We start from the raw sequence: 26,419 nt of genomic DNA on the forward strand, positions 1-26,419 counted from the left end.
GCATAACATATGGATATCATGCCAGGCAGTGGTGGCTCACGCCTTTAATCCCAGCACTTGGGAGGCAGAGGCAGGCAGATTTCTGAGTTCGAAGCCAGCCTGGTCTACAGAGTAAGTTCCAGGACAGCCAGGGCTACACAGAGAAACCCTGTCTCCAAAAACCAAACCAACCAAAACAAAGCAAAACAACAAAATCCTCATATGGATATCATTTTGTTCTTTCACAGTTTTGCTTTCTAAAACATTTTATCCTTTCCCTAGGGATAATTTTGAGAAGACAAATATTTGTTGGAAAATAAATATTGGAATATCTGAAAAATTACTTTGGCTTTTTCTTAACCTATATTTTAAACAATTAGTTTAATAAATTCTGGGTTTGTTGACAAATATATGTATTCATTTAAATATCAGAAACAAGCCAAACTTTCAGTTTTAAAATGTGGTTCATTTATTGTTGCTACATTTTTCTAATTGCTTTCTCTTTCTTGATTAGTCTTAATACTTATAAAAAATTCAAATATGTCCTACAATCTTTCTACCCCCAGTATAGTCAGTATAGTCAGTTCTCAGAATTCAGAGGCATTTTTTCCAAGCAGAGCAATTCAGTGAGAAGCTGAGAGAATCCAGTTTGAATCAATCACCTTGGAGAGGAGTTTTGAGCCAGAATAGCTGAGTTGAACCAGCTAGTCAGAGTTCAGAAAGAGATAGAAAGGATGAGTTTATTCAGCAATAAGCCTCTGAGATGACAATTACATCTGGTAAATAAAAGTTACTTTTACAAGAAACAAAGGGGGAGTGGCTCTGGAGGAACAGAAAGGCGGTGATGGGGAGCTGGAAAGAGTGAGGGTAGAGGAAACTGTTCACAGTGTATTGTATGAGAAAAAAAATTATTTTTAATGAAAATGTAAAAATTCAAATTCAATTTTCTTTGTTTTAGTGCAAAATAAATGATCTTAGCTTTTTAATGGAAACTCAGTTGTTTATTTAAAAAATTAAGTATTTGTCTTTAAATCCATACTTTTGAATTGTTGTTTCAGGATATTTGATCACACTATGAACCCCACAATCGTGCTATTTACTGGAAAACCTGTTTCTAGTTGTGGTGCGGCTCAGCACCAGCACACACCTTTAATCCAAGTTTAACTATTACCACAGAAACAATTATCAATCCCCTAATCTTAACAACCTGAATGTCTTTTTGAAGATCTGATAATGGGCCAATCCTTCAAAACTGCAGTCCTGATCACCTGTCCTTCAGCAATTATCCATTCCAGCATCAAGGTTTCCCAGTCTGCCAGTTTGCCAGTCTGTTGGTTTGTTGAGCTGTCCCCAGGCAAAAGGTGGGGTGAGGGGAGATCTGCTCTCTGTGTCATCTACATTGCTGTCTTTCTGCATCTCTTTATTTTTTGACTTGTGCCTTTCATGTGGAAGCTTCTTTTACTTTGATTGTATCCTTATCAATTTTGATGGAACCCATGGTCTCTCATCACTGTGATTCACTGTCTCAGAGGGCCCTGTGTCATTTCTTGCTCTGGGCTTGAGGCTCTAGCAGCTTTTGAGTTTCCCTAGTCTCTTGGGTATCCAGTCAAACTCTAGAAACGAATGCTTCCTCTGGAGCTGATCCAAGACGAATTTCTCCTCTGTGGCTTTCTGCCAGATGCCTTCTGTCCCCTGCCATAATTCTGTCAGATGTTCTCTGTTTCTGCAATGTTGGTGTAAGGCCCCCATGAAGGGAGGACCTCACCCAAGCCTTGGGAATTCACGGCCACCCAGTAACTCACAAGACACCGAACTTGATGCAATTAGCAAGAGGTATATTTCGATCAACATGTTGAGGTCAAGACCCATGACCCACACAGGGGCAGTGGGGTCTGACCCCGGGGCTTTGGAGACAGAGAGAATTTAAAGCCAAAAACCACAACTCAGGGGGGAAAACCACAACCCAGGGGGAGTGAAGGAGGGTTATTGGAGAGTGCCTGTGGAAAGTTCCAGCCCATTATTCAGTTTGTGACAGGGTCCAAGGAACAGTTATGGGGAACATTTTGTATGGGCTATTCTCTAAGAGCCTATTTGTAACCAACCATCTATCTTGTGGTCAGCCAAGTTCCTGAAACAGAACTCACGACCAAGCTAACCTGCACGCTTCATTCTGTTCAGTCTGCTAGGCTAGGAGTTTTTGAAAAATGTTAACCCTTTCATTGGCAGGCTTTCTCCTGGGCATAGGATGCTGGGATAAAAGCCTGCTAGCTCAGAGAAGCAGAAAAAGTATCTAGCTGACCTTCCTGCACAGCTGATGTCCCAAAAGGAAAAGAAAGTTCTCCTCCATTGTGTCTCAAAACCCTTCAGACTACACGTCCCTCCCTTCTGTTTCCTGTGCATGTATTTGTCTTCCTGACTTCTTCCTACTCTCTCTATTTCTTCCCTATGTTCACTCCCTGTCAATTTGATTGCTTGCTCCATATTTCACCTATGCCGACTTAATTTAAACCTATTTACAATAAACAGAAAGCTCTTGGATGAAAGGTGTGTGCTAGGGCTGAGCCACACCACACCTAGAAACAGGGTTTTCCACTAAGTAACACAATCTCAGGGTCCACAATGTGATCAAATATTCCACAACACGGATGGAGAGATGCACAGGAAGTAGAAGGGAGGGACATTGTTTGAAGGAGGTTGTTATTTGAGGCGGCTTAAGGCACTGGTGGGATGTCTGTTGAGGAAGAAGGTTGCCTAGGTGTTTTCTCTGCCTCTCTGACCTAGTAGACTCTCACTCCAGCATCTGGCTCTAGACTCTTCATTGATAAAATTGAACGATTGAGATTTTGTTAAAAAACAAAAACAACAAATTGTTTCTCAGAATTGTGTGTTCCATTATCATGACAAAAATATGGGAGATTTCCTTCCATGATATAGATAGTAAAAATCAGTGATATGGTAATGTTTAAAAAGAATATTTGATGGCCCTAGAGATTAATAAGTGGGCTAAAGCACTCGAGGACTTGAATTAGATCCCTGGACTCACATGGTGGAAGAAAAGAACTAACTCCCTCAAGTTCTCCTCTGATCTCCATATTTATGGCATTGCATATATGCACTGATACACATATGCACATAAAATAAAGAGTATTATTTGAGAGGCTAGGGAGATGGCTCAATCAACAAAGTGCTTGCTACCTAAGCATGAAGACCCAAGCCTGAATCTAAGCACCTATGTGAAAAGCAAAACAAAGCAAAACAACAGCAGCAACAACAACAAAACAGTGCAGTGCTTGTAATCTCAGGATGGTGAAGGCAGATAGGAATCCCTGGGGCTCAATGGACAGCCAAGTCTAGCTGAATTAGTGAGCCCCAGTCCTAGTGAGAGACTTTGATGCAAAGTATAAGGTTGATGTCTACTGAATAAACACACCTGGAGTTGGCCTCCACCATCCACATCTGTGGCCTCCCCTCTCAGTACTATAGTTTTTAATGAGGATTTGAAAACTTGTCAAGCCATGTGATATAAAAATAGAATAAGCATCTAAACGTTATTCTTTTTTAGATGAATTCTTGAAGCAATGGTTATTTTAAAATAGCTCTGGCTTAGAAAAGTACTCATAATATACATATTTCTTAAAAGTAAAATGGCTAACCCACTGCCAGTGTGTCATGGTTTATTGTATTATGTTTCATTTCATATGTAATAAAACTGCTTTAAGGAAATCATAACAAAAGGATTACCATTAGGACTTTTGTATAGGTTTTCACTGATTGTTAGTGTGAAAAAAGTGAGAAATCTATGTAGTTCCCCAGAAGTAATCCTGAATGCAATGTTATTCTCTGGCCATTTTAGAGCAGTGACTCAAAATGGGAAAATCTATTTCTTTAGTGAAAAAATTAGTCAGCCTAAAATAAGGTATGACCACTCTATTCATTATTCACAATACGTAACATCTTGAGTATTCTCATCTAAACACATATTTCTTAGTCTCCCATGTTGCAGGATGACTTCTGTAAGCACAGTAAGTTATTCACAGACAAGTAGGCAAAATGACAATAGAGTATTTTATATATATATTTGTCAAGGGTGTACATGGATTCTTATGTGCTACAAATAAAATATTTTGTGTATTAAATATTAATTTTTTTCTGGTGTAATAAAATGCTTTTTTCATAGTTGAATTCCTTCCATTATTAAAGACAGAGCAGCACTTTGTGTTTGTAAAGGGTGATACGCAGGTCGTCTGAGTGGACGACCATATTTTTGTCTAACTTTCCCTGTGGAATTATTTTGCTTTTTAGACAAATTAAGTTTGGTTGTACCCCAGTTGATAGTAAGATTTAAATCTTCTGTAGATAATGTACTTGCTCTCTTGTGTTGTCTTAATGTAGTACTGAGAGATTTCCTTGTGTTATAGTTTATATGATTGTGACCTCTGCTTGTCTTTTGACTCTGACCAGTTTGATCTTTTTTGTAGATATGTGGGCTTTCCCTTCCAGTGAGACAAATAATATTCTTATGAGGAAGGGAGGGAAGAAATGTTTGAGATGGTATTTGCCCAGTGGCTGGATCTTGTAGATATGTGGGGAACTGTTTGCTAATTTTATATCCAAAAACTAATTTTCTGGAATCTGAGTTATCTAATTTGACTGAGCATAGGTCGTCCATTGTTATATTCTGATAGTTGTCTGATGGATTTTGAAATGTAGTCAATACTTTTGAATTATACTGGGGAATGCTAGGTAAAATTCCAGTTCTATTTTGTTTTAAAACTAATCCAATACCAGGAATAAAAAGTTTTGGCTCTTGTTGCTTCGACAGACGGGCAATGTCTTTGTTTGAAGTCAGCTGATGTGCTTGTCCATCCACGGCTGTGCCTTTCCAGATCAGAGGGTTATATATGACTTGTCTGTCAATAGGGCATGAATTGCATTTGTGGAATAACCAATTGTCAATGCATTTCCTGTGAAACTTGAAACAAAAAATGCTATAAGTTCATCAGATGCTACTCATATAAAAATTTCCAGCCTAGTTGTATATTGAAACTATTCAACAGAGACCAAGATAATGCCAACTTCTCAAGTTTTATGAAAATATTTGAACACATTCATTTATAAATACAGTGCCTGTCCTGACTGACTTCCATTTTACACTGTAAAAGGTAAGGCCCTTTACGTATATCACCTTCCTTGCTTTGTTAGAAACTCACCATTCAAGGTATTATTTTCATGCTAATAACTTCTAATGAAAATAAAAAAATTAAAAATTCATAACCAACTAGAATTGAAAATGACTCTAGCAATAACACACTAAATAACACACATGCATTTTTGCTTATAAAGAAGTACTATCAGGCTTAAGTTTAAGTGTGACTTTAAAGCTCTACATGCTTATTTAAACAATGCTATTTTGGAAGAATATGATTATTAACTATGGCTGTCAAGTGACATTGGACTTTGATTATATAGTGAGTTCTCATGAATAATTTTCAATTAAGGCATTTCTATTTTTATCTAGAGAACTGTAAAAACACATGGCACAATGCGAGGACTCTATAGGCTTTTTGTATGTCACATGTAACATAAGTACATAAAAGAATTCAGTTAAAGTGCCGTTTATATCCTAGCTTGACGGTGTATAAAGAAGCAAGTCCTACTAAATGCAAATTTGCCATGAGGGGCAAGCTGCCTCCTTTGCAGGAACCCGTCTACCTGTGCTGGGCCAGTGAACATCTCTGTACAGAGCAAAACTGAAAAATAAAAGGGAGAACTTCAACTGCCTCTTTACTCCTGAATTTATTACTAAATTGCCTTTTAGTAAAAGTAAAGAGAAAGGGATGTGGCTTTTACCTTGTGTGTACATGGTAGCAGTCTTGTATATTGACCAAGACAAAATGGCTTCAGACAAAGTCGACACTGGTACCCTGGGGCAAGCAGCTTGCTGTTCTTTGTAATTAGCAGGAGAGGCAGAGACTTCACAACATGCTTCGGTGTGTAAAACTGACTGAGTAAAGACAGACAGACAGACCTGAATGCCCATGTCTGATTACAGATCAGAAGGCAATTCAGAGCACAAATTTAATACATAAGTAATACAATGGAACCCAAGGTTTTCTTGAGTTAGAGGTTCATGCTTGTTGTATAGATCCTGAACCTGGTAGAGCTGACATCATAAAGAATACAGTTTAATTTAGCCACATCAAGTAGAAATATTGATGAGATTTTTGCTTATACTTTAAAGTCAATAAAAAAGAGAACATTTTGAGGGCCATAAGCTGGAATATTTCAATTTGAGCAAATAGTTAGACATATGTTTAACAAGTAAAAACTAGTTTACATGTCAACAGATGATGTACACAACAGTAAGCTCAGTATTCAAGGACAGTGATGTCAATTGGTAGATGACAGTTTGTGAGAGAATTCCATGCTTACCCCAATACTGTGAGACTAACAGTGCAATGTTAAAAGTACGGTTAACATAAAGATGATAGACTGAACTAACTGGTACTCAGTGTCATTACAAACTGGTAAGACAGACAAAATGGTGCTTAAGAACAAAAGCAGAGTTAAGGGAAATGTGGACCTTATTCACATAGTCAACAAACAAGTTAATGCCTCTCATTACTCTACAGATACATATCCATAGTTACACAATGCCATCCCTGTTTACAGATGGGAAAAACGTGCAGAGAGAAGTGAAGTTTGTATCCCCAAACCCATCGTGAGAGTGTGTACTTGACTAGGACTGGATTTGAACAGGCTGACTTAAGACCCTTGCTCTTCACTGGGATGTGCAATGTTACTTGGGGTACATGTGCAACTGCTTAACAAATATGAAACCAAAGAACACATATAACCCGTTTAAATTTAAAAAGTTACAGATCCCATCACAAAAGAAATGTAAATTTTACTAGGACTCTTACCCTTGCTTTTCTTGAAAACATGGCATGTTTGCTTCTCCCTCATTTTTAGTATCTAAATATTTTACAACTTCTGATCTTTTTTCTACTGATCTCCATCTTTGGTTTCTTTTCTGAAATAGGTGAGAAAAAGAGTAGATGTTACTTTGTAAATTATTAAAAATTGTTTTCTGATTAAATTAATCAAGGCTTCATGTTAACAATATCATATTGTAAAATGCTCATTGTAAGAATATCTACTTTACCACATTAAAATGATAAATTTCTGACAAATCTCATGTCCTGCTGTGAGTGTACTAGAACGGCTTTACTTTCTTTCTCAACACTGGTTTAACCAACAGAACACTGAGCTACATCTATTACTTTGAACTCATTAATTTATTTTTAATTAAAATGTTATTTATTTTATATGTGTGGGTGTTTTGCCTACATGTATATTGTGTACCATGTGTATGCTTTGTGCCCACAGGCCTTGGAACTGGAGTTATGGGAGAGTTTTGAGCCACTATTTGGGTCCTCTGGAAGAGCAACAAGTATCCAGATCACTGAGAAAATCTCTGTCCTCCTCTTTTGTAAGTTCCTAATGTTGTCCAGACTGCCATTGAATTAGTAATCCTCAGCCTTTGAGTGGAATTATAGCTATGTATTATCACACCCAATATCACTCCTCCTTCAATTTTATTACTTATTTAATTTAGCCTTCTCTCTGACTCTCTCTATCTCTGTCTCCCCCACTCCCTCTTCCAGCCCCAAGCCCGTGTGTGTACATGCCATGGCTCTTGCATTGAGGACAGACATTAAATTAGAGGAATAGATTCTCTCTGTTGACCATGTAGGTCCCAGCAATTGAACTTTGGGTGTCTAGGCTTGACAGCAAACACCTTTACTCAACGAGTTATCTTGCTGGCTTGCTTCTTAATACAAAAATATTAATTATAGCCAAGTAATGGTGGCACACACCTTTAATTCTAGCACAGGGGAGGCAGAATCAGGTAAATCTCTGAGTGCAAAGCCAATCTGGTTTATAGAGTGAGTTCAAGGACAGCCAGGGCTACACAGAGAAACCCTGGCTCAAACAAACAAACAAACAAACAAACAAAAATTAACTGTAAGTATAGATGTTTTAGTTTTATAGTTAGAAAAAGGTAACATTACTCAGCATCACTACACACACGCACACGCACACGCACGCATGCACACACACACACACACGCACGCACGCACGCACGCACGCACGCATGCACACGCACACGCACACGCACTCATGCACACATGCAGGAGTGCACACATGCACACATATCTATTGTTAGGTTTCAATCAGTAGCCCAGATTGATTCAAAACATGTGACTGTTCTGCCTTCGACTCCACATTGCTGGGATCACAGGTCTGTGCCAGCACACCAGACTTCAGGAGATACTTTTAAAATGTACAATTCAAAGGATCAATAAAAGTTCTATGTATTATTTGTAGGCATGAGAAATTTTAAGGGAAAACCATAGTGGTTATCAGAAATGTTATGATAAGCCTACCCACAGGCTCGGGTCTCCACAGCTCATATTCAGGCTGACAGTTACAGTGTCTGCTCTTAAGGTTTTGCTAGAACACTCAGTGCTTGGTACCAGGATAGAATTTATAAAGCACCAGTACAAAAGTCAGTTGCTTTGTACATACTTACAGGAGAATTCTAAATGTAATTTCTAAATTAAAAGTCAGTCCCTTCCTTCTGGAGTGTTATCTGCTTTTCATGCTCTTAGATTTGCTGTTTTTTTCGGCACGACAAATGGCACATCAGCTTTTGGTGGGCACTTACCTCACGGAATGCAAAGGCATGGGAAGGGTGGTAGCAGCTGTCAAAGCACTCCTGGCATAAGTGATACTCCACACACTCAGTGCACCTGAAACACAGCACGTCAAGACACAGGAGAGAAAAACCCGATCACTGTCATTGTTTTAGGTGAGAAAGTTGACACACATCCCAGTGAATGATCCACACACGGCAAAGCCCACTCTGGTCACACTGTGAATTCATTTCCTTTGCTTCTGTAGAGTTTCCTATACATTTGTTAGCTTAAATAGCACCCACTGATTATCAGAGGGTTCTGTAGAATGGAAGCTTGGTGATTCTCAAGGGGATAAAGTGTTGGCCCAGCTGTGTCATTTTTTGAGGCTGCAGAAAAACATCTGTTTGCTGGGCTGTACCGTATTCTAAAGGCAGCTTACACTTCCTGGCTTGTGGTCCTTGCTCCATCTTTTAGGTTCACTTTCTGCCTCTCTTCCATGGCCATATTTCCCGCTTTCCCCTTCCTCTTTCACTTTCAAGAGCTCATGTGATTATTTTGGGTTTATTCAGGTCGGGATCATCCTACTTAAGGGTCAACTGATAAGAAACCGAGACACTATGGCAAATTTGACTCCTGTTGTCACGAAACCTGACATTCAGATTAGTGATAAGCCCGTGGGTATACTTGGGAGACCGCTATTACTTTGTCTCCTCCAAGTCCTTTCCATGATGCTTTCAGATCAATTTAGTCCCCAGTGATTTCTTTCTCTAGTGTGCCATGTGACCTAAGCCCATAAGCCCTTAGACAGATGATTTCTTCTGTGCTGCCTTGCTCTTCAGTCATCTCATGAAGGATAGGGTGACACTTAGCATGATTCTTTGGCCACAGAATAGTATTTTTTCTTTCACATAAAATGGAAAAGATAATTTATGATGTCTCAACAAAAACTATTAAGATAATTTAAAATTTTAATTTTCACAGAAACTGAATTTCAAGCTTATGCTATCTAGTAAATATTTTTCACATAGGATTTTAGTTTCCTTGCTGCAAAATTCAGCCTTGTGAGAACTGGCCAGGCAAGCTTTTTTAAATCTGAATTTTCTTGTGTTTAGAAGGCTATTTCTCTGAGAAATAAGAAAAATATGCCCTCAGACATTTCAGAAGACACATAATCTAGTTTATTTATTATATCTATCCATGTGTGTAGATTCTTAATAATCAAGATCATGAACCAGAAATGCTGCAGTTTGCTAGATACATCAGGGTAGGCTGGGATAAGAGCTTAAGTAACTGCACTTGAACATAATCTGATGTTTTATAAACTAAAATAAAAGATGAATCAGTTTCGTCAGGACACAGTAACGAAGGGTAAACTACTGCTCACATTTAGTAGAATTTGATTTTGGGGCTGACTGAAATGTTCAGTACGTGAAGGAAAGAGTAGGAGGTGGAGTCACAAATGTCACAGATACAATTCTGATTTGTAATCAGTTGTTAGCCAAATCCCAAGACAAGTTACGAGAAATTTCCCTCAGATGAGAATGAGCATGGGGCAGGGAAGCACAGTCCAGAGGGAATCAACTTAGTTGTTTCTGGAAGGACAATCCTCCAGGACAGAAAACAGACAACACCCTGGCTGAGGACTTGCCCATCATCAACATCTACAGGGCAATAGCATTTCATCATCTTTGATAGAATCAGTTAATCAACCCTTTGAGGAATTTGTGAGTACAAGTGCCAGGGATTTTTTCCGTTTTGTCCCCATGGTTCCTCTTCACACCCTTCTCTCTCACACAGGACATTTGGTCCCTAAGTGTTCCAATGCACAGTTTACAACAATGTTTAAAGTATCCATGCAACAGCTGCTGAAGACCAGCATTCCTAAAACCAACATTACTGAGCTAGCCCACCTTGTGCTAAAAGTCTGTGCAAGTTCTGTCCTTTTTTCAAGTTAGATGCCTCCGTGGGACCCTCTTTGGCTAGCCATTTTCCAATACTGATTTCTGTTCATGATTAATTTTCTTCTATGTAGTGTAGGTTTAAAATTGAAGAACAAAGGTACAAAGTACTGCTGAGGTTAAAAAAAATTCTATTCCATCAGAAAGTTAAACTAAATATTTGATTTGACTGATCATAGTCTAATTTTAGGAAAATAGAAAAGTACATTGATATATTTCAGGAAAATTTTAATGAAGATTGAAGCAAAGCATTTTTTTTTTAATATACAACTCAAAATTTTATTCAAGAAATCATAGTTACCAAGGCATAGCAATTGTATAGTTGTGGCAATTATAGGAAAGTTTGGGATTACACATAGAACAGTCAAACTGTTTTCTCTATGAATAATATTGTTTTTGCTAGCACTGAGGTGAATATGAATGAAAATAAAACAACGCTCAAGGCTGATGGAGATATAGTTTGTGATTTGGGGTAGATGGAAGTGGATTTAAAGTTCAGCCTATCTAATCAATATCCTTCTGTGACTATTAGGAGACTTTGGCCATGGCCCTCTCGTCTGTGGTCCACAGTGTTATAGTTATAGTGTTATAGTTTCCTGAACATGGAAACTCACCTAGGGCAAAGAAATAAGAATAATGCCAGAGTTTCCAGATATTGCTTCACAGCCAATGCATGTGAGAATGCAAAGCCAATGTTCTTGCAAAAGCAAGGAAAATAAAATGAAATCCCAAGCAAGCTGGCATCGAATAAGGCAAACACAGGGCATGAAGGAGAGAGGGGGGCAGTCTAAAGGGCAGGTGCACTAATGCTCAGAGCTGTGAGCATTGGAGACTTACTTGTAGCACTTCCCCTCGATTGGCAGCTGGTTACAGTTATTACAGGGAATTCCGAGGTGTTTGTCCAGTCGTTCTTTCTCAGATATAGTCATAAGTTTGTTGGAGTTTTTGAACTCCTCCAGGATAACTTTTAATGGTGCGAACTCTTCTCTGCACAGCGGACATTTTACCATGGAACTGTCTGACCCCGTGTCTTGGTAGTTAGCTAAGATCCGCATGCATTTGATGTGAACGTTATTGCCGCAACCAAATCTATCAGAAATAAAATTCAAGTGTTATCATTTATTGTATATATTTGTTATAAATATTTAAGTAAAGACCTCTCTGGGATCATCTTTATTCCTTATAAGATGCACTTCAAACTGATTTCTAGATACAGCTGGATTACAAACACACAAAAGTCTAATTTGCCATCTTTACCAGAATTCCAAATACAAATTTTGCCTTTAGAGGAAATGGTGCAGGATTTACATCATAAAATTAATTTTCACTCATAAGGCCATAATAAGTGTAGCTTCAACACAAATCAAAGTTAAAACGCTAATTCTTTGAGCAGAGGGGGTTTGATCCTCCCCTTCTTTTCTCTCTTTTGCTTTATTGAGAAATCATGAGACGTCGTAAACATGTGAGCAATCTCTGGGGGGAGAAGAAATAATGTTTGGGGAAATAGTTTGTACCTTTTAAATATTTGATAAAAGCAGTCACATGGAAATGTGCAAAATAGGAGTCAAACATGTGGCAAATACACAGGAGACAAAAGACAAAGAAGAGATTTAATCTGCAAATGGCACCCTCTAAAGTCCAGCCTGAGTGCCATGAAGAGTAATATGACCTTTGCTCATTAGCAAAAAACACTGAACACCTTAAATTAGAAGATAGAATTTCTTAAAGATTGAAAAGAACATTTACAACTTCAAAATAAAACCATCTTTACATGCAGAAAATATTGTTGTCATCATATCATTTCCCCTGTATGAAGAAAAAACCAAGGACTGGTGAGCTGGGAAATGGTGCCCAGTGGTCAGGGTAGTGAGCTCATCGCTGGAACACACAAAGTGGAAGGAGAAAAATCAGCTTCCACAATTGCCCTCTGACCTTCACATGTGCCAAGGCGTGTGACTCTACCCACCTACCAAATCACTCGATCAGTCAATTAATAAATGTAAAAAACGCTTAATAAAGAAAAGTCTTCCTAGTCTTAATGAATTAAAGCAGAGGGATGAACAACTATGGACTGATACGTTCAATTTTTACCTTTAAAACATAGCCTAGAAATATTTAGAAGAGCGGGACATCTCATAAGATACATACTAGGAAACAAAAGAACACAAAGGAAATAAACATTAGACACACAGGAGGCTTTTATTTCTTCTATCGAGGAATCTCACAATGTAACTTCCTAGGAATACTAATTGAGAATTTTCATAAGACTTTAGAATACAAAGGCAAAGGCATCATTACCTGCAGAAGGTGACAGGGAGCCTTTTCTCCAGCAGCACCTCTTGACAAATAGGGCAGATATCCCCTGCACTGATGTCCTTCTGCTTAAGGTAGCCGTCGTCTTCCACATGTGCAGTCTCAGCACTTGCTCTAAGCTGTGGAGTTTGGACCTGATGTATCCCGCGTAGCAAGTCATTTATTTCTCCTTCAGTAAGACCCAACTGGAAAGCAGCTGGTGAAAAATGTTGAAGCATTGGAATTTGGTGGCAGGAGAGGAAACATAAAGATGTAGTAACAGGCTGAGTTATAGTTTTCCTTCAAATATGAGAAAGATAGTACTAGTTGGAATGTTCTAGTCACGGTGACCACTTCTTTGTGTTCTAATGGGAGGAAAACGGCTAGAAAAGAGCAATTTATAGAAACAATACAATTGCCTTCCCCCTACCTTGTTACTGAAGCTAGTACAGCCTGCATCACGGGCTAGGGGTATGATACTATTACCCTAGGATTGTCATGGTGCTGACATTTGGTCCTTTCATGTGCTGGCAAACAAACACTTCGTCAATATACAGCAGTCTTACAATAAGGGTGGGAGACATGGCTCATTAGTTAAGAGCATGTATTGAACTTGCAGAGGACACAGGTTCATTTCCCAGTACCCTTGCAATTCCAGCTTCAGAGATTCCAACAGCCTCTTCCTGGCCTCAGTGGACACCCCCATGTCAGTCATACACCCATAGAGACACAAACATGTACACAAACATAAATGAAGAAAATGAATAAAAGCTTGAATGAATTAAGCCACAGGAAGAATACATAGAGAAAACAGGAGAGTATGGATATGTACACACGGCTAGTGTTTGTTAATGAGTGCACAACAGACAGGGGGCTCTCTATTAGATGATACTTGTGGCTTTTTTCTGTTTTATTTTTGTATCCCTGAAGAGAGAGCTTTGGTCATCTCTGTCATGGCGGACTTGGACACTGCCATTGCCTGTACCCTTGGGATGCACATTCTTGGGTTATGGATTTCCCACATCCTACTGCTTCTACAAACAACTGTCTTGTATGTCATTTTAGTCTTAAAAGTTGCGATTCTTTCTCCCCATCCAGGGCTCCTTCCCCCATCTGCCTTCTCTACCTAACATAGCACAGTTTAAATTCTGGTTGTTAGTCTCCCGAGTTCTGTTTATGTTGTATGTTTTAAATACATGTAAGTTAAATATTTTACGCAGGGGTGTGAAAGCTCTTGTTTTCTTGGAAAGACCCCCCCAATTAAACACTGAAGGAACTGCAAAAAAATGGTATTTCTGTTTCAATACAGAAACCTTTTGTTTCTTGTCTGAGGTGGCGTGGCGGGCGCAGGTGGGCTGTGGGAGAAAATCAAACTTTAATTACCCAGTACTTGGAGGAGGAGTGCTATTTGTCATAGAGAAACAGCAACATCTGCTATCTTTAAAAAAGAAAAGGGAGAACATAAAAAAGAAAATGAACAAAAGATTGCACATTTAAGAATTTTACAAGAGAGGCTGCCCAGAAACTGTTCTGTGTGGTATAAAATGAATTAGACAGTAATAGAAGCACTGCCAGATCACACGGAAAAAGCAATATATGAGACCAACAGTAATGTTACGTAAGACAAGAGCAAGGGAGCTAGCCTTGTCTAACAACCTCAATCTATTACAAGAGTAAAATTTTACTTAGTTACCGGTCTTACGGTCTTGAGAATATGAGGCAAGCAAATCCATTGCGTATTTATTATGTTTTATTTAGTGTGTGTGTTCGTCTCTTATTTTAGCTGACCTCTCTTCTGATTCTACTGAGATTTGCAAGGCTACCATCCAGCTCCTCGTTTTCCACGTGCATTCCTTTATGTATAAATTATCCTTTAGCAGTTTATTGGAATAAAACTAAAAAATTCTTTCAAAATTGTTTCAGAAATGACACCTCTTTGAACGTGTGTTCCTTGCATTCTGTATGCTTTCTCTGTGGCTTCTTCCTACTGTGAAAACGATTTCTTTTCTTTTCATGTGCACTGTCTCAGCTCTTTTGAACAATCTTTTATAATGGCAATCTCATAACGCCGATCTTATAATGGCAATAGTTTTTTGGAATTTCTTTTGCTGGCTCTCCTATGGTTTTTGTTAATGTGGCGTCTGCATGTGTTGCTGCAGGGTGGAGGACGGTGTTTGGTTTGAATTGATCATCTCTGCATCACCACACAGTTGATTGGTAAATTACTGAAAGAATTTCTTTCTTCCTTCTTTCAAGTGAATTAAAACAAGAATAATGCAAAGACATTAAAATTAAATCTATGAAATAAATAATAATGAGTGAAAGCATAAACTTTCTATACTTAATATGTTGTTTGGAGGCATTTGGGATTTGTGCATAGGAATGTTTGACATCTGAGAGTGAAAATAATCTCTTGCTTAATTTAGTACGCATGAATAAATCACTATCAATTTGCATCTGCTCTTATTTATATTTTCTATGACCTAGTCTGTTTCGTCCTAAAGTTACAGTAATACTAACAGGTCAAAATGTTTCTCCGTATCTTTATTTCTAGGAGAGACTTAAATATGTGGTCAATATCTATAAGTTCTATTAAACATGAACCTAAAACACGAACATCAAAATATTGACGCACTTCTGAACTCATGGTAAATCAGTGAAAGTATTTAAAAGAGCAATTTGTATGAGAAGCAAACAAAAATTCTTAATATGGCTATTAAAATTAATAACTTGCTAGGATCCAAAAGTTAAAATAAGAAGGTGTCATACAAAAGAATATAATAAGTAGAAGTGAAATAAATATTGAATAATAGGAAGTTAATTTTGATATGCTATAGTGAGTGGAACATCGGCCACTTGGCAAATTTACAACAAACACATAACATTAAAAATAGAAAGTGATACAAATTGTGTGGGAAAAGCAGAATACAGAATTCAAATAAAATAGGTGTACATATTTTTACATTTTTAGTATATGTGTGTATATATAATCATAAGAGCAACATATAAAATAAAATTCTGTATATTATGTGAAATTTTGAAAGTTTCTTTTTAAATGTTTTTTATTTATCAATGAATAATTTAACAGATAACTTTATACACCATTGAGTTCAAAACAAACCACTCTATGATATATTTAAGTTTGATTAGAAATATGCTTTTGGGAGAAACAGAGTTCAATATTCAAAATATTTATTTTAGTTAGGAAGTATAAAGTTTCAAAATTAATGTATACAGTCAGTATAAACCATTTAATAATTAAATACTTTCTGTACCAACAGAAAAATAATGGCTTTTGCCTTCACCAAGTATGAAGCACATGAAATATTAGAAAAATCCATTGTAAAATGCTGTTTTTGAAGTGAGAATGTGCCTAATACATATACTTAAAGCTATGCTGTCTAATATTTTAGCCACTGGCAATAGGAACTGTCATATGCCTGGATTTAGCTAATATGTCTGAAAAAAAAGTGAAGTAAATTTTCTGTTGTTTATGTTTACAGCTGATTATCTGTAGTTAACAATGCTTTTATGAGTATGTTTGTGATGACTTGGGTATTATATAAGTCTATATTTTCTTTTTGTAATTTATTTTTAAGTTAGCATATGAAGTAATAGGTTTTCTTATGATATTTTCATACACTGGACTACGCAGCTCTAATGTTAGCAACTGAAATATAATGCTTGAGTACAGATCCTGAGAATTTATAAAACATTAGATTTTGAAGACAAAACAAAAACAAAAGAATAACATTTCTAATTTCTATTCCTAATGCAGGACAGTTTATTTTGCTGTATTAAGTTGAAATATGTTTTTTCATTATTTCCCAGTTTCTTTTTGATTCTTACAAAACTCCAGCTACAAAATTTCATATATGGCTCGTCTTTCATTTCTGCTCTTCAACTGAAACTTGGAAGCTCGTGACTATCATATGTAAAGACAATATTAAGATCAGCAAGAATGAGACTTTTGGAGAAAGTCAACATTTAACTTAATGTTGAAATAGAAAAAATATATATGTATGAGGTTATACAACCTTGTCAACACGCAGAAAGGATTTGCAGAGGTGACTGAGGAGGTACAAAACAGTGAAGCTGTTGAGAACAGGAGTAAGGGAGTGGAATGATGGTAAGAACACCACAGCCAGGAAACCTTAGGAAAAAATGGGGTGCAGAATAAACAGGGTCGGGAGAACGACTCGACACGGAAGAGTATGAGAAGACAAATGAAGAATCTCATGATTTCTAGGTTCATTAAGGAAATAAAATGGGAAGTCAGAATGAGTGATGGCTTGAAGAATACCCAGCTTAGGCTCATATATTTGAATGCTTAGTTACCAGGTAGTCCTCTTTGATCGGATTAGAAGGATTGATAAGTGTGGACCTGTGGGAGGAAGTGGGTCACTGGATGAGAGCTTTGAGGTTTCATAAAGCTCATGCCAGGGCTAGTGTCTCTCTTTCTGCTTTCGGATCAGGATGTAGCTCTCAACCGCAGTGCCTGCCTGCTTACTGCCTTGATGATAATAGGACAAGTTCCTGAAGCTGTAAGCAGGCCCCTTGGTCACGTGACATCTGACGTATGAGAGGGAAACACAGATCAGGGAAATCTGCTGCTCAAAATGTCCGTGGGGCCTTCAAAAGGAGCTTTCCAGAAGGCAGCTGAAAATGATGGACGGTGGCTAAGTGGCAATCAGCAGTACAAAATTAACAGCTGGAGTTGTAAAAAGTAGGAGACATTTCTGAGAGACTGTGTAGACTTAAGTGACCAAGAGTGAAAACACCAATTTTAAAAAAAAAATTTTTTATTGGATATTTTATTTACATTTCAGATGCCATCCCCTTTCCCCATTCCCCCCACCCCCACCGCCGCCAGAAAACCCCTATCCCATGCTCCCTTTTTCCTTTTTGCTTTTATACACTTTTTAAAAATGTTAATCAAAGGCTTTGTAAGTTTGGTAATGCTCAATCAGAAGTGTAACCCAATACCCAACCTAGATATATCAACTATCTTTGACTGTTGGAGACACGTGAACATCTGCTTCGATATCCCCCCCCCTTTTCTCTCTTTTTCTCTCTCTCATCACCTAGCTTCTCCTCTCCTTCTTCTTCTCCTCTCCTTACTCCTTCTCTTCCTCTCAGTACTCCTCCCACCTTAGCTCCTCCTACATATCACCCTTCCTGTTAAAATAAAACTTTTCTCTCAAAATACAATTAGAGCATAATTATGCCAATTTGTACCAGTGAGGTACAAGATAATCCTAATATCCAGTCCATCATTTGTTGACTAACCAGAACCTCTGTCATCTCTCCTAACTTAAACACTTAGTTCTGAATCTGGCTTTTTCCTTGGCTTTAGAATGAATGTCAGCTGAAAACCATCCACTCAGATCTTTTCTCTCAAGGTAAATAGCCAGGATTGGCTATGAGACTATATGTTTTCAACCCCGTCAGAAATCCAGAATGGCTGAGTTAACTAAAATTATAGGAAGCACAAGAAAACACCAATGTTAATTTATTTTTTAACGTACCATTAAAATACATTTGTATAATAGTTGGGGTGGGGGAATGGATTTGCCTAAATAAAAGTTTTGAATTAAAAATGTTTAATGAGATTGTCACTTTGACTTTTCATGAATATTATGAACATTAATTACTAAAATTCAAAATTTAGTCCTTAGGTTGAATACTAAACAACTCCTCAGTTATAGATATTACTTTTGTACAAACAACAGTATCTATACAAAGTAAGATGTTTTTCTTCTATTTTTGAGGTCATTAGAACCAAATTTTAGTAGTATAAAATGTGTAAAAACATTTTTGCACAAAAATTTCAGCCAAATTATTTTTCTAGGTTTATTTTTATTTATTTATTTATTTATTTATTTATTTATTTATTTTTTGAGACAAGGTTTCATGATATAGCTCTGGCTGTACTGGAACTCACTTTGTAAAACAGACTGGCCTTGAACTCACAGAGTTCTGCCTGTCTCAGTCTCCTGAACACTGGGATTAAAGGCATGTACCACCATGCCTGGTTTAGCAAAGGTAGTTTTGAATGTATGTGTCATGGTAGTTCTGGGACCTGAAAATTTTTACTTATTCTATACAAATTTTGTATATAAAACCACTATGAACCTTTGCTTAGCATAAGGAAAGTTATTTTCTTCCAAATAATACTATTGTTTCATCTCTGCTTTTTTTCTAAATTTAAATCTTGTGCAAACTTTCAAGAAAACATTTTTTTAATTTGAGTCAGTTTTTATGTATTTTTATTATTAATACATGCCTACTCCTTCATGTGAGCATGCACCAATTGTACATGTGGAGTTCAGACGTCATTTCAGGGGTTGGGTCTCTCCTTCCACTATGTTCAGGGAGTGAATTCAGGCCTTCAGGCGTGCCCTGCAAGCAGTTCTCCCTGCGGAGCCACCTCTGTGGTCCTCATCCATGTTTTTATTAAGAATCTGACTTTGAGTGGGATATACCAACTTATATTTTTACTTAAGATGAAACAACTTTCTGAACTGCAAGAAGTTTGGGAAGAGATAGTTCCTTGATTCTTTAGAAGAAATAAGCATTCAAGTTTAGAATATGTTTAAATGAAAGGCTTATAGTTTTGTTAATTTCAAATTAGTAAAGGATTAGAAAATAAAAAGTCAGAAACTTACATTCATGATTCCTTGGAAGCTTGAATTTTTTCAATAACACCCTAATATTCACAAGTAGAAAAAAATTAAAGCATTTATTTGGATATAATCTTAAAACATTGTTTGAACATGTAAACTATAAAGAGAATAATTTAATGCCGAAAATGTTATAAACAAACAATCAATTTTCTGTTAATTATAGTTATGTTTTAAGATAAGTTGATGTAAGATTGACAGGCAAATTATGTCATGCTAAAGGGATTGATTAGAGACAGAATGCCTTTCTTTCTCAAGACACAGTCCTTCAAGGAATAGTAAAGAAATTCAGGTATTGCCAATATTTCTTCTAACTTCCTTACAAGTGACTGTCACGTGACTGTTTTTCCACATCTACCATTTTAATGTACCGTAGAAAACTTTCAAATCTCACTAAAACTATGACTTTCAAGAGCATGAAAACACATATTTTAAAAACTATATAATAAATGTCCTTCAGTATTAATTACACTAATATATACTATACACCTGGGTAATATTTCCATTTAGTTTATATTTAAAATATCATATGAAATGAGTTATAGTATATTAAAAGCAGAAAGGAATAACCATACCCTGGCCTGTCACACACACACACCCCTAAGATGTTTTTTAAAGGGTGTATTTACTGATTTGTTGGTGTGAGTATAGGAAGGCAAAGCAAAGTTAAGTAGGGCCTACTAACTAAACGGTGAGGTTATCTTCTATGCGTGGAAAATAATTATCCAATGCAGAGTCTTCCCTAACACTGTCCAAGTTTCAGATTTGAGAAGTATCCTTCAATTAGAGTCTTCATTTTTATCTCAAAATTTATCTCAAAAAATTTATTTTATATATTTATTTTATAAAAATATTTATTTCATTTTTATCTGCAAAATATTTATATTGAAAACAAAAAAATGTCTGAAACCTGCCATATAGAAAACAACACAATTTTCATGACAGTGTTTCAAGAGACAGGAAGTTGTTGAAGACAGCAATGTTTCAAGAGTAAGCATAGATTTGATAGTTAGATTTCACATTTCTGCACATAATATGTATTAACATTTTTTCTGCTTTATATTATTAAATGTTTCTCAATTGGTTTACTCATTTTCTAGACTGAAATGGGATGCTTGCAGTCCTAAGAAACATGCTGGTAGATTATGGCCATTTTAGGTTTTAGTTCCCTCAATAGCAAACTTCCTTATTCTTGGTGTATTCAAACCATGAACAGCGGTAACGCATGTTTCTTTGTGGAGGACCATTGCTAACAGTTACTCACCAGCATATGTGCTTGCATAGTTCCCCCCTCTTCAGAAATGTGGGGCAGCTGCACTCGTGTGGGTTCCCAAGCAGAACCTTTAAAGTAAAAGTAAAATAAATAAATAAATAAATCCCATTAAGAGTTAGGGTAAAACTAAATTGATAAAATAACTAGATTAAAGGAGATTTAAATTACTGATTGGTTTAGTGGCTCCGAACATTGGATATGATCGAACAGGGCCTTCTGAGAAATAGTCTCTCTTAATATTCGAAACTGGGTTTCTACTCCTTTATTTGTGGCCTTAGTTAACAACTGGCACTGTGAATTAACACATTTTCTAAAGGTCGTCTATACTTAGGTGAAATTAAATCTAAAATTAAAAGCTCTCCCTCCAAACCATTACTTTTTTTTTTTTTAAATGGCTTTAAGTTAAATGGCTTTTGCAAATTGGCTTGCTCACTTTGATTATGTATTGATTGATTTATTAGTTGATTGACTTTTGCATTTGGATTTTACTTTCGGTAGAGAGGATTAATTTTATTTAAGGCCATATAGGCTAAAACTGTTAAACTCAATAAATTTGGACAAATCGCAGAGTGATGAACTGTACCCAGTACTCTGAACTACGAGGCAACAGATTTAAAATTTCTAAAGCAACAGGGAAGGGAGTGTTCAGTGGCTCATTTTTGACAGACAAGAGCAGAACATGTAAATATGAGACATCTGTTCTCTTTTAACAAAATGAAATGGAACTCTTACACACACACACACACACACACACACACACACACACACACACACACGCTTTCAAAGTATCAACATTTAAATTACCCTTTAATGACAGCTGTTACAGTTTTAAAAGTGAGCAAAAAGAAAATGATCATAGAAACCATTATAGAGAAACTGATTTTAATGAGCAAATATTTAGAAAATATTATGATTCTCATTTGATTTACAGGGCTGGTGAACAAGGCATCCAGGAATACATACCACAAACCAAATATTCATATAACCCTCTCCTATATTTGTTTTTAATACTAAAACTCGAGGTCCACCATTTTACAAGAATTGGAGGCAATTCGAGTTCCTAACTATCAAGGAAGAACATTTTCTGGCAAACTCTATTTCCTTTTGTAACGTGCTCATTTTTAAAGTCTGGGCGCACTTGTGGGAATGATTCCTCTTGTGAGGCCTGTCTGTTTGCAGGAATTGAGAAGTTGGCTTGGGGCACCTCCCCTACCCCGCCCCTCCCGCCCTTCTCCTACTCCCCATCCCCCAATCCCCAAGGGAGATTGGTGGTGCGGTAGTTACTCGGAAATCCCCGTTTTCTGGCTCCTCCTCCCTCAGTAGAAAGCCTGTGGGGCCGATCTGTCGTAGGAGATAGATGCTGCTATTCAGTGCCTGGTCTTGCTGCCAGCTGAGGCTCTCACTTAAATGTCTTCGCTTTTCTGAGGCTTTACAGCCTCCGCGAAGCATCCCTGGCAGGCCGTGGCGCCTCTACGTTAAGCTTTCTGAGGCGCCTTGGGTCTCTATGGCAACAGCGTGCAGCGCAGTTGCTGTGGTAACGGCAGTTCTGTCCTAGGCGCCCCAGCCTGCTCTGCTCTAGTTGGGGTTGGAGAAATTTTCGAAGTCCATGCTTAGACTTTCAAACCTGAGGTCACAGGTACAGCTGCAAACTTTGTATTCTTTTTGCTTTTATTTGCTCACAGGTCAGACTGTCGATCTGCACATTAAGGCATACTCAGTCCCAGTCACAGTGCGAGCTCCAGAGAATAAAGTTATGTTCTGAGAATTTCTCTTTCACAATAAAAATACCATGTCTTACCATGATTGTTGATATTCCACAAACATTTTCCAATGGCTCACAACAACATACAATTTGTAAGTCGCTGAGGGAAGATGTTGAAAATAGGGCTAGCAGACCAGCTAGGTGTGTGTGTGTGTGTGTGTGTGTGTGTGTGTGTGTGTGTGTACATGCGCGCGCGCCTCTTGCTGTGCCGGTCTTGAAGCTAGGAGAAACTCTTAAGTTTCATGTTGTGTTTGGATATTGGATGTGCTATCAGTATCCACACCCTCGAAATTGACAGAGCTCTATTTTAAGGAGTAAGATTTTTCAAGGCTGACCCAACAACCTGCAAGTTGTTTCTGAACTTTGTTTCTATATTCCAAGTTGAGAGCTATCCTAAAATATTAGCCAACAGTTTGAGTCATGGTTACTGAAGGAAAAGCCGTGATGATTTTTTCTAAGAAACTGAAAGCAGGACAGAGCTCTGTTTGGTGGCTTGGTCACAGGAAGAAGGAAGGCATTGATCCTATCTTATCAGGAGAGGAAACCACAACTAGATTAGGTCAAGAACCGGAAAAGAAAATGGCAAAGGCACCAGCCCAGCGTAGAGAAGGTGGTTATGGCAGCTCTGACAAGGCATGAGCCAGCTGCATAAACACCATGGGACCTCAGGTCCAGGGTTTGAACAAAATGAATTTTGTTTTGCTACCTTACTAAGTAATGAAGAACTAACAGCTACACCATCATACTTCCAACATCAGCATTAGTCAAACATTGTGTTAGCAAAGGAAAACATTATACATTAAGAAAACCCCTGAGAGAACATGATAAACTGTAAACTCATTTTATATAATAGTATTTATTATTTAAAAGCTCAGAATTAAAGAATGTCAGCTCATATTTTCTCCTTAACAGAATGAATTTCTTTTCATAGTGAAGGAACTTTATGTAGTTACTATTCACCCATCATCCTCCATGTGCCTGAATGTGTGTGTATGCATATAGCTATTTGAGAATTTAAAAACCAAACAGCAACAAATATTTAAGCTTTTTCATTTTATTTAGAGTGATATTTGCTTCATGTGTGATAAGTACTATTTTCAAAAAGGTCACATACTTAAATTATAAATTATATAAGTTGACTGTAATTCATTAATTCTATTTGAGGATTGGTAAAAGTACAGAATTCATGTTCTCATGCAAGTTAAAAACAGAAAGTACAGATTGCTAAACAGAACTGTAGTCTAGCTGGGCGACATTTACTTTTATAACTGTCAGTTAAAACTTTAGAAACAGCTTTAGAGTCAGGGGACTGGTCCATATGCTTTCTTCATCTTTTGAAATTTTGATGACAGGAGTAATATTTTTGCAAATATTTTAACTTGAAGAATTAAAATTTCTCCTTAAATGTACATTATTATCTCTCGTGTTGTAAGTCAAGGCATATTTCCACCCAGGGAAGTTGACTGAGCTTCATGAATTGATAAATTTGTTTAATGAATGAATGAATCATTAATGCAGGTGACCATAAAAGACAGGCATTAGTAAGTGACTGTATTTCCAACTTGAGATATAAAAAAGCTAGCCTTACAGCGCTGGCATAGAAGGAAGAAGAGTAAAGTCAGAGGGAGACGTCATCTGTTACTTTCTCCATGGATGTGTGTCATTAGCATAGGACTGGTGAACACAGATTGGTTTCAGATGACTTGAGGATGCCTGCGACTGGTATGTAGGGGAAAATACGTGGGGGACAGAGCTAGCAAGGGCTAATCTACTGGAAATCATCAATTTCTGCCTTGTCTAACACATAGTAAGAAATATGCTGAGGTATTGAAGGAAGAAACATGAATAAACTGGATATAATGCTTGGCTTCTGCCCTGGCTAGTTTGTGTCAACTTGATGCAAGTTAGAGTATTCAGAAGTCTTCTGAAAGGAGGGAACCTTAATCATGGAAAAGATGACTCCATATGATTCAGTGGTAGGGAATTTTCTTAATGAGTGGTTGATGGAGAGGTCTCAACCCATTGTGAGTGGTGCCATCTCTGGGATGGTGGTCCTGGGTTCTATAAAAAGGCAGGTTGTGGTGGTTTGAATAGGTTTGGCCCCCATAGATTCATGTCTTTGAATGCTTGGCCATAGGGAGTGGCACTGTTAGAAGGTGTGGCCTTATTGGAGGAGGTATGGCTTTGTTAGAGGAACTGTGTCACGGTGTAGGCAGGTTTTGAGGTCTCCTTTGCTTAGGCTCCATTCAGTATAGAATCTAGTCTCCTCCTGGCTGCCTGTGGAAGACAGTCTCTTCCTGGCTGCCTTCAGATCAAGATGTAGAACTCTCGTCTCCTTCAACATGCTGCCAAGCTTCCTGCCATGATGATAATGGGCTGACTAAACCTCTGAAACTGTAAGCCAGCCCTAATTAAATATTTGCCTTTATAAGAGTTGCCCTGGTCATGGTGTCTCTTCCCAGGAATGGAAACCCAAACTAAGACACAGGCTGACCTAGCCATGAGGAGCAGGCCTCTTCGTCAGTTCCTGCCTCCAGGTTCCTGTTTGAGTTCCTATCCTGGCTTTCTTAAAAAATGAACAGCACTGTGGAAGTGTAAGCCACAGACACCCTTTCATGCCCAGTTTACTTTGGTCATTGTACCTCGTGACAGCAGTAGTAATCTTAACTAGGCCAACTTAGAATGAGTAAAAACATTCAAAAATATTAGAGGTTATGTTTTCCTCTAGTAAATGTACACAAAAGAAAAAAGAAGATACTGAATTCATTGAGCTCAAGACTGAGTCCAGTAGAAGGTGACAGCAACATGCCATCTTAAGAAAACTAAAATAGTTTCAATCACAACAGGAACAGGTCACAAACAGGCAACACCTATCGAAGAAGCGACTAGTAAGAATCTAGGAGACATTTATGAACTTAAGGTCCTCAGCTTTTGTTATCAGACTCAAGTTTATACACATTTCAGTTTCCTTGTGTCCTTTATACCTTCTTGGGGAAAATATAAGAGTGGATTGTATCATAATTTTAACTGTCCACTTGACACAATCTTAAATCACCTGGAGTGAGACTCTCAATGAAAGATTTTCTAGATAAAGATGGCCGGTGGACATGCTAGTGAGGGTTTTTCTTTTTTTCTTAATTGTTTAGCTGATATGTGAAGAGCCATTCTCAATATTGGCAGCAAGGTTTCATGGGCTAGGCCCTGAATTATGTAAAGAGTGAAAAAAGTCAAGCCGAGGAAGCATTTGTTTCCCTTTTTCTGATTGTAGATGTGGTGTGTCCGACAGCTTTAAGTCCCTGCTTTGATGGACTCTAACTTGGGATTGTGAATTTAGATAAGCTTTCTCTTTAGTGGCTTTTTGTCTGGGTATTTTAATCCCAGCAACAGAAACAAAACTAGAATAGAGTAAGAATTAAGAGATCCTAAGCCTCTTCTCTCTGTTGGTTACAATGGCCTTAGTACTCTGTTTAGTTAGAACACCTTCCTGGCTGGCTTCAGATCCCTGACTTTCTTCGAAATTCCCAATTGAAAATTATCACTTCTCTGAGATGCAAGTATTCTTCTAGTCTTTTGATGGCATCAAAATATAGTTAAATACTCCTGGAGAATATGAATTCTACTCTCTCTCTCTCTCTCTCTCTCTCTCTCAGACTCCTGTATCTTGATGACAATGCAGTCTCAATTTAGTAAAATGTCAAGCAGTAAACACAATGGCCGAGTCACAGTGACTAATACCTCTCTTCCCACATGGCAATGCTTTCCCACAGCTC

At 37.6% G+C, this 26,419-nt stretch overlaps 1 protein-coding gene across 2 annotated transcripts; it reads right to left on the minus strand.

Annotated features, from left to right (window-relative positions):
* Positions 1 to 396: 396 nt before the first annotated feature.
* Zswim2 (zinc finger SWIM-type containing 2) lies at positions 397 to 22,406 on the minus strand. Of its 2 annotated transcripts, none has more exons than XM_034496365.2 (9): positions 22,172 to 22,406; positions 20,879 to 20,955; positions 19,600 to 19,640; positions 12,938 to 13,148; positions 11,477 to 11,728; positions 8,711 to 8,795; positions 6,903 to 7,012; positions 5,830 to 5,983; positions 397 to 4,951 (listed from the first exon to the last, which is right to left on the minus strand). In XM_034496365.2, exons 1-9 carry the CDS (start codon positions 22,334 to 22,336, stop codon positions 4,151 to 4,153), a joined length of 1,896 nt encoding a protein of 631 aa, XP_034352256.1. In that variant the 5' UTR covers positions 22,337 to 22,406; the 3' UTR covers positions 397 to 4,150. The 2 variants fall into 2 exon arrangements, with proteins under 2 accessions (XP_034352256.1, XP_076785077.1); XM_076928962.1 differs by having other exon boundaries at positions 4,795 to 4,943; positions 22,172 to 22,380.
* Positions 22,407 to 26,419: the final 4,013 nt, after the last annotated feature.

The sequence above is a fragment of the Arvicanthis niloticus genome, chromosome 2 (assembly GCF_011762505.2).
Source record: "Arvicanthis niloticus isolate mArvNil1 chromosome 2, mArvNil1.pat.X, whole genome shotgun sequence".
Lineage (NCBI taxonomy): Eukaryota > Metazoa > Chordata > Mammalia > Rodentia > Muridae > Arvicanthis > Arvicanthis niloticus.

Excerpts from the sequence above, each read along its gene's own strand:
- Zswim2 (XM_034496365.2), bottom strand. The coding sequence starts at position 22,336 with ATGCTTCGCGGAGGCTGTAAAGCCTCAGAAAAGCGAAGACATTTAAGT. Across the intron at positions 8,796-11,476 it reads ATCGAGGGGAAGTGCTACAA|GTGCACTGAGTGTGTGGAGT; the intron begins GTAAGTCTCCAA and ends GCTGTGTTTCAG. Across the intron at positions 5,984-6,902 it reads TGTTTTCAAGAAAAGCAAGG|TCAGTTTTACACACCGAAGC; the intron begins GTAAGAGTCCTA and ends GTCTTTACTCAG.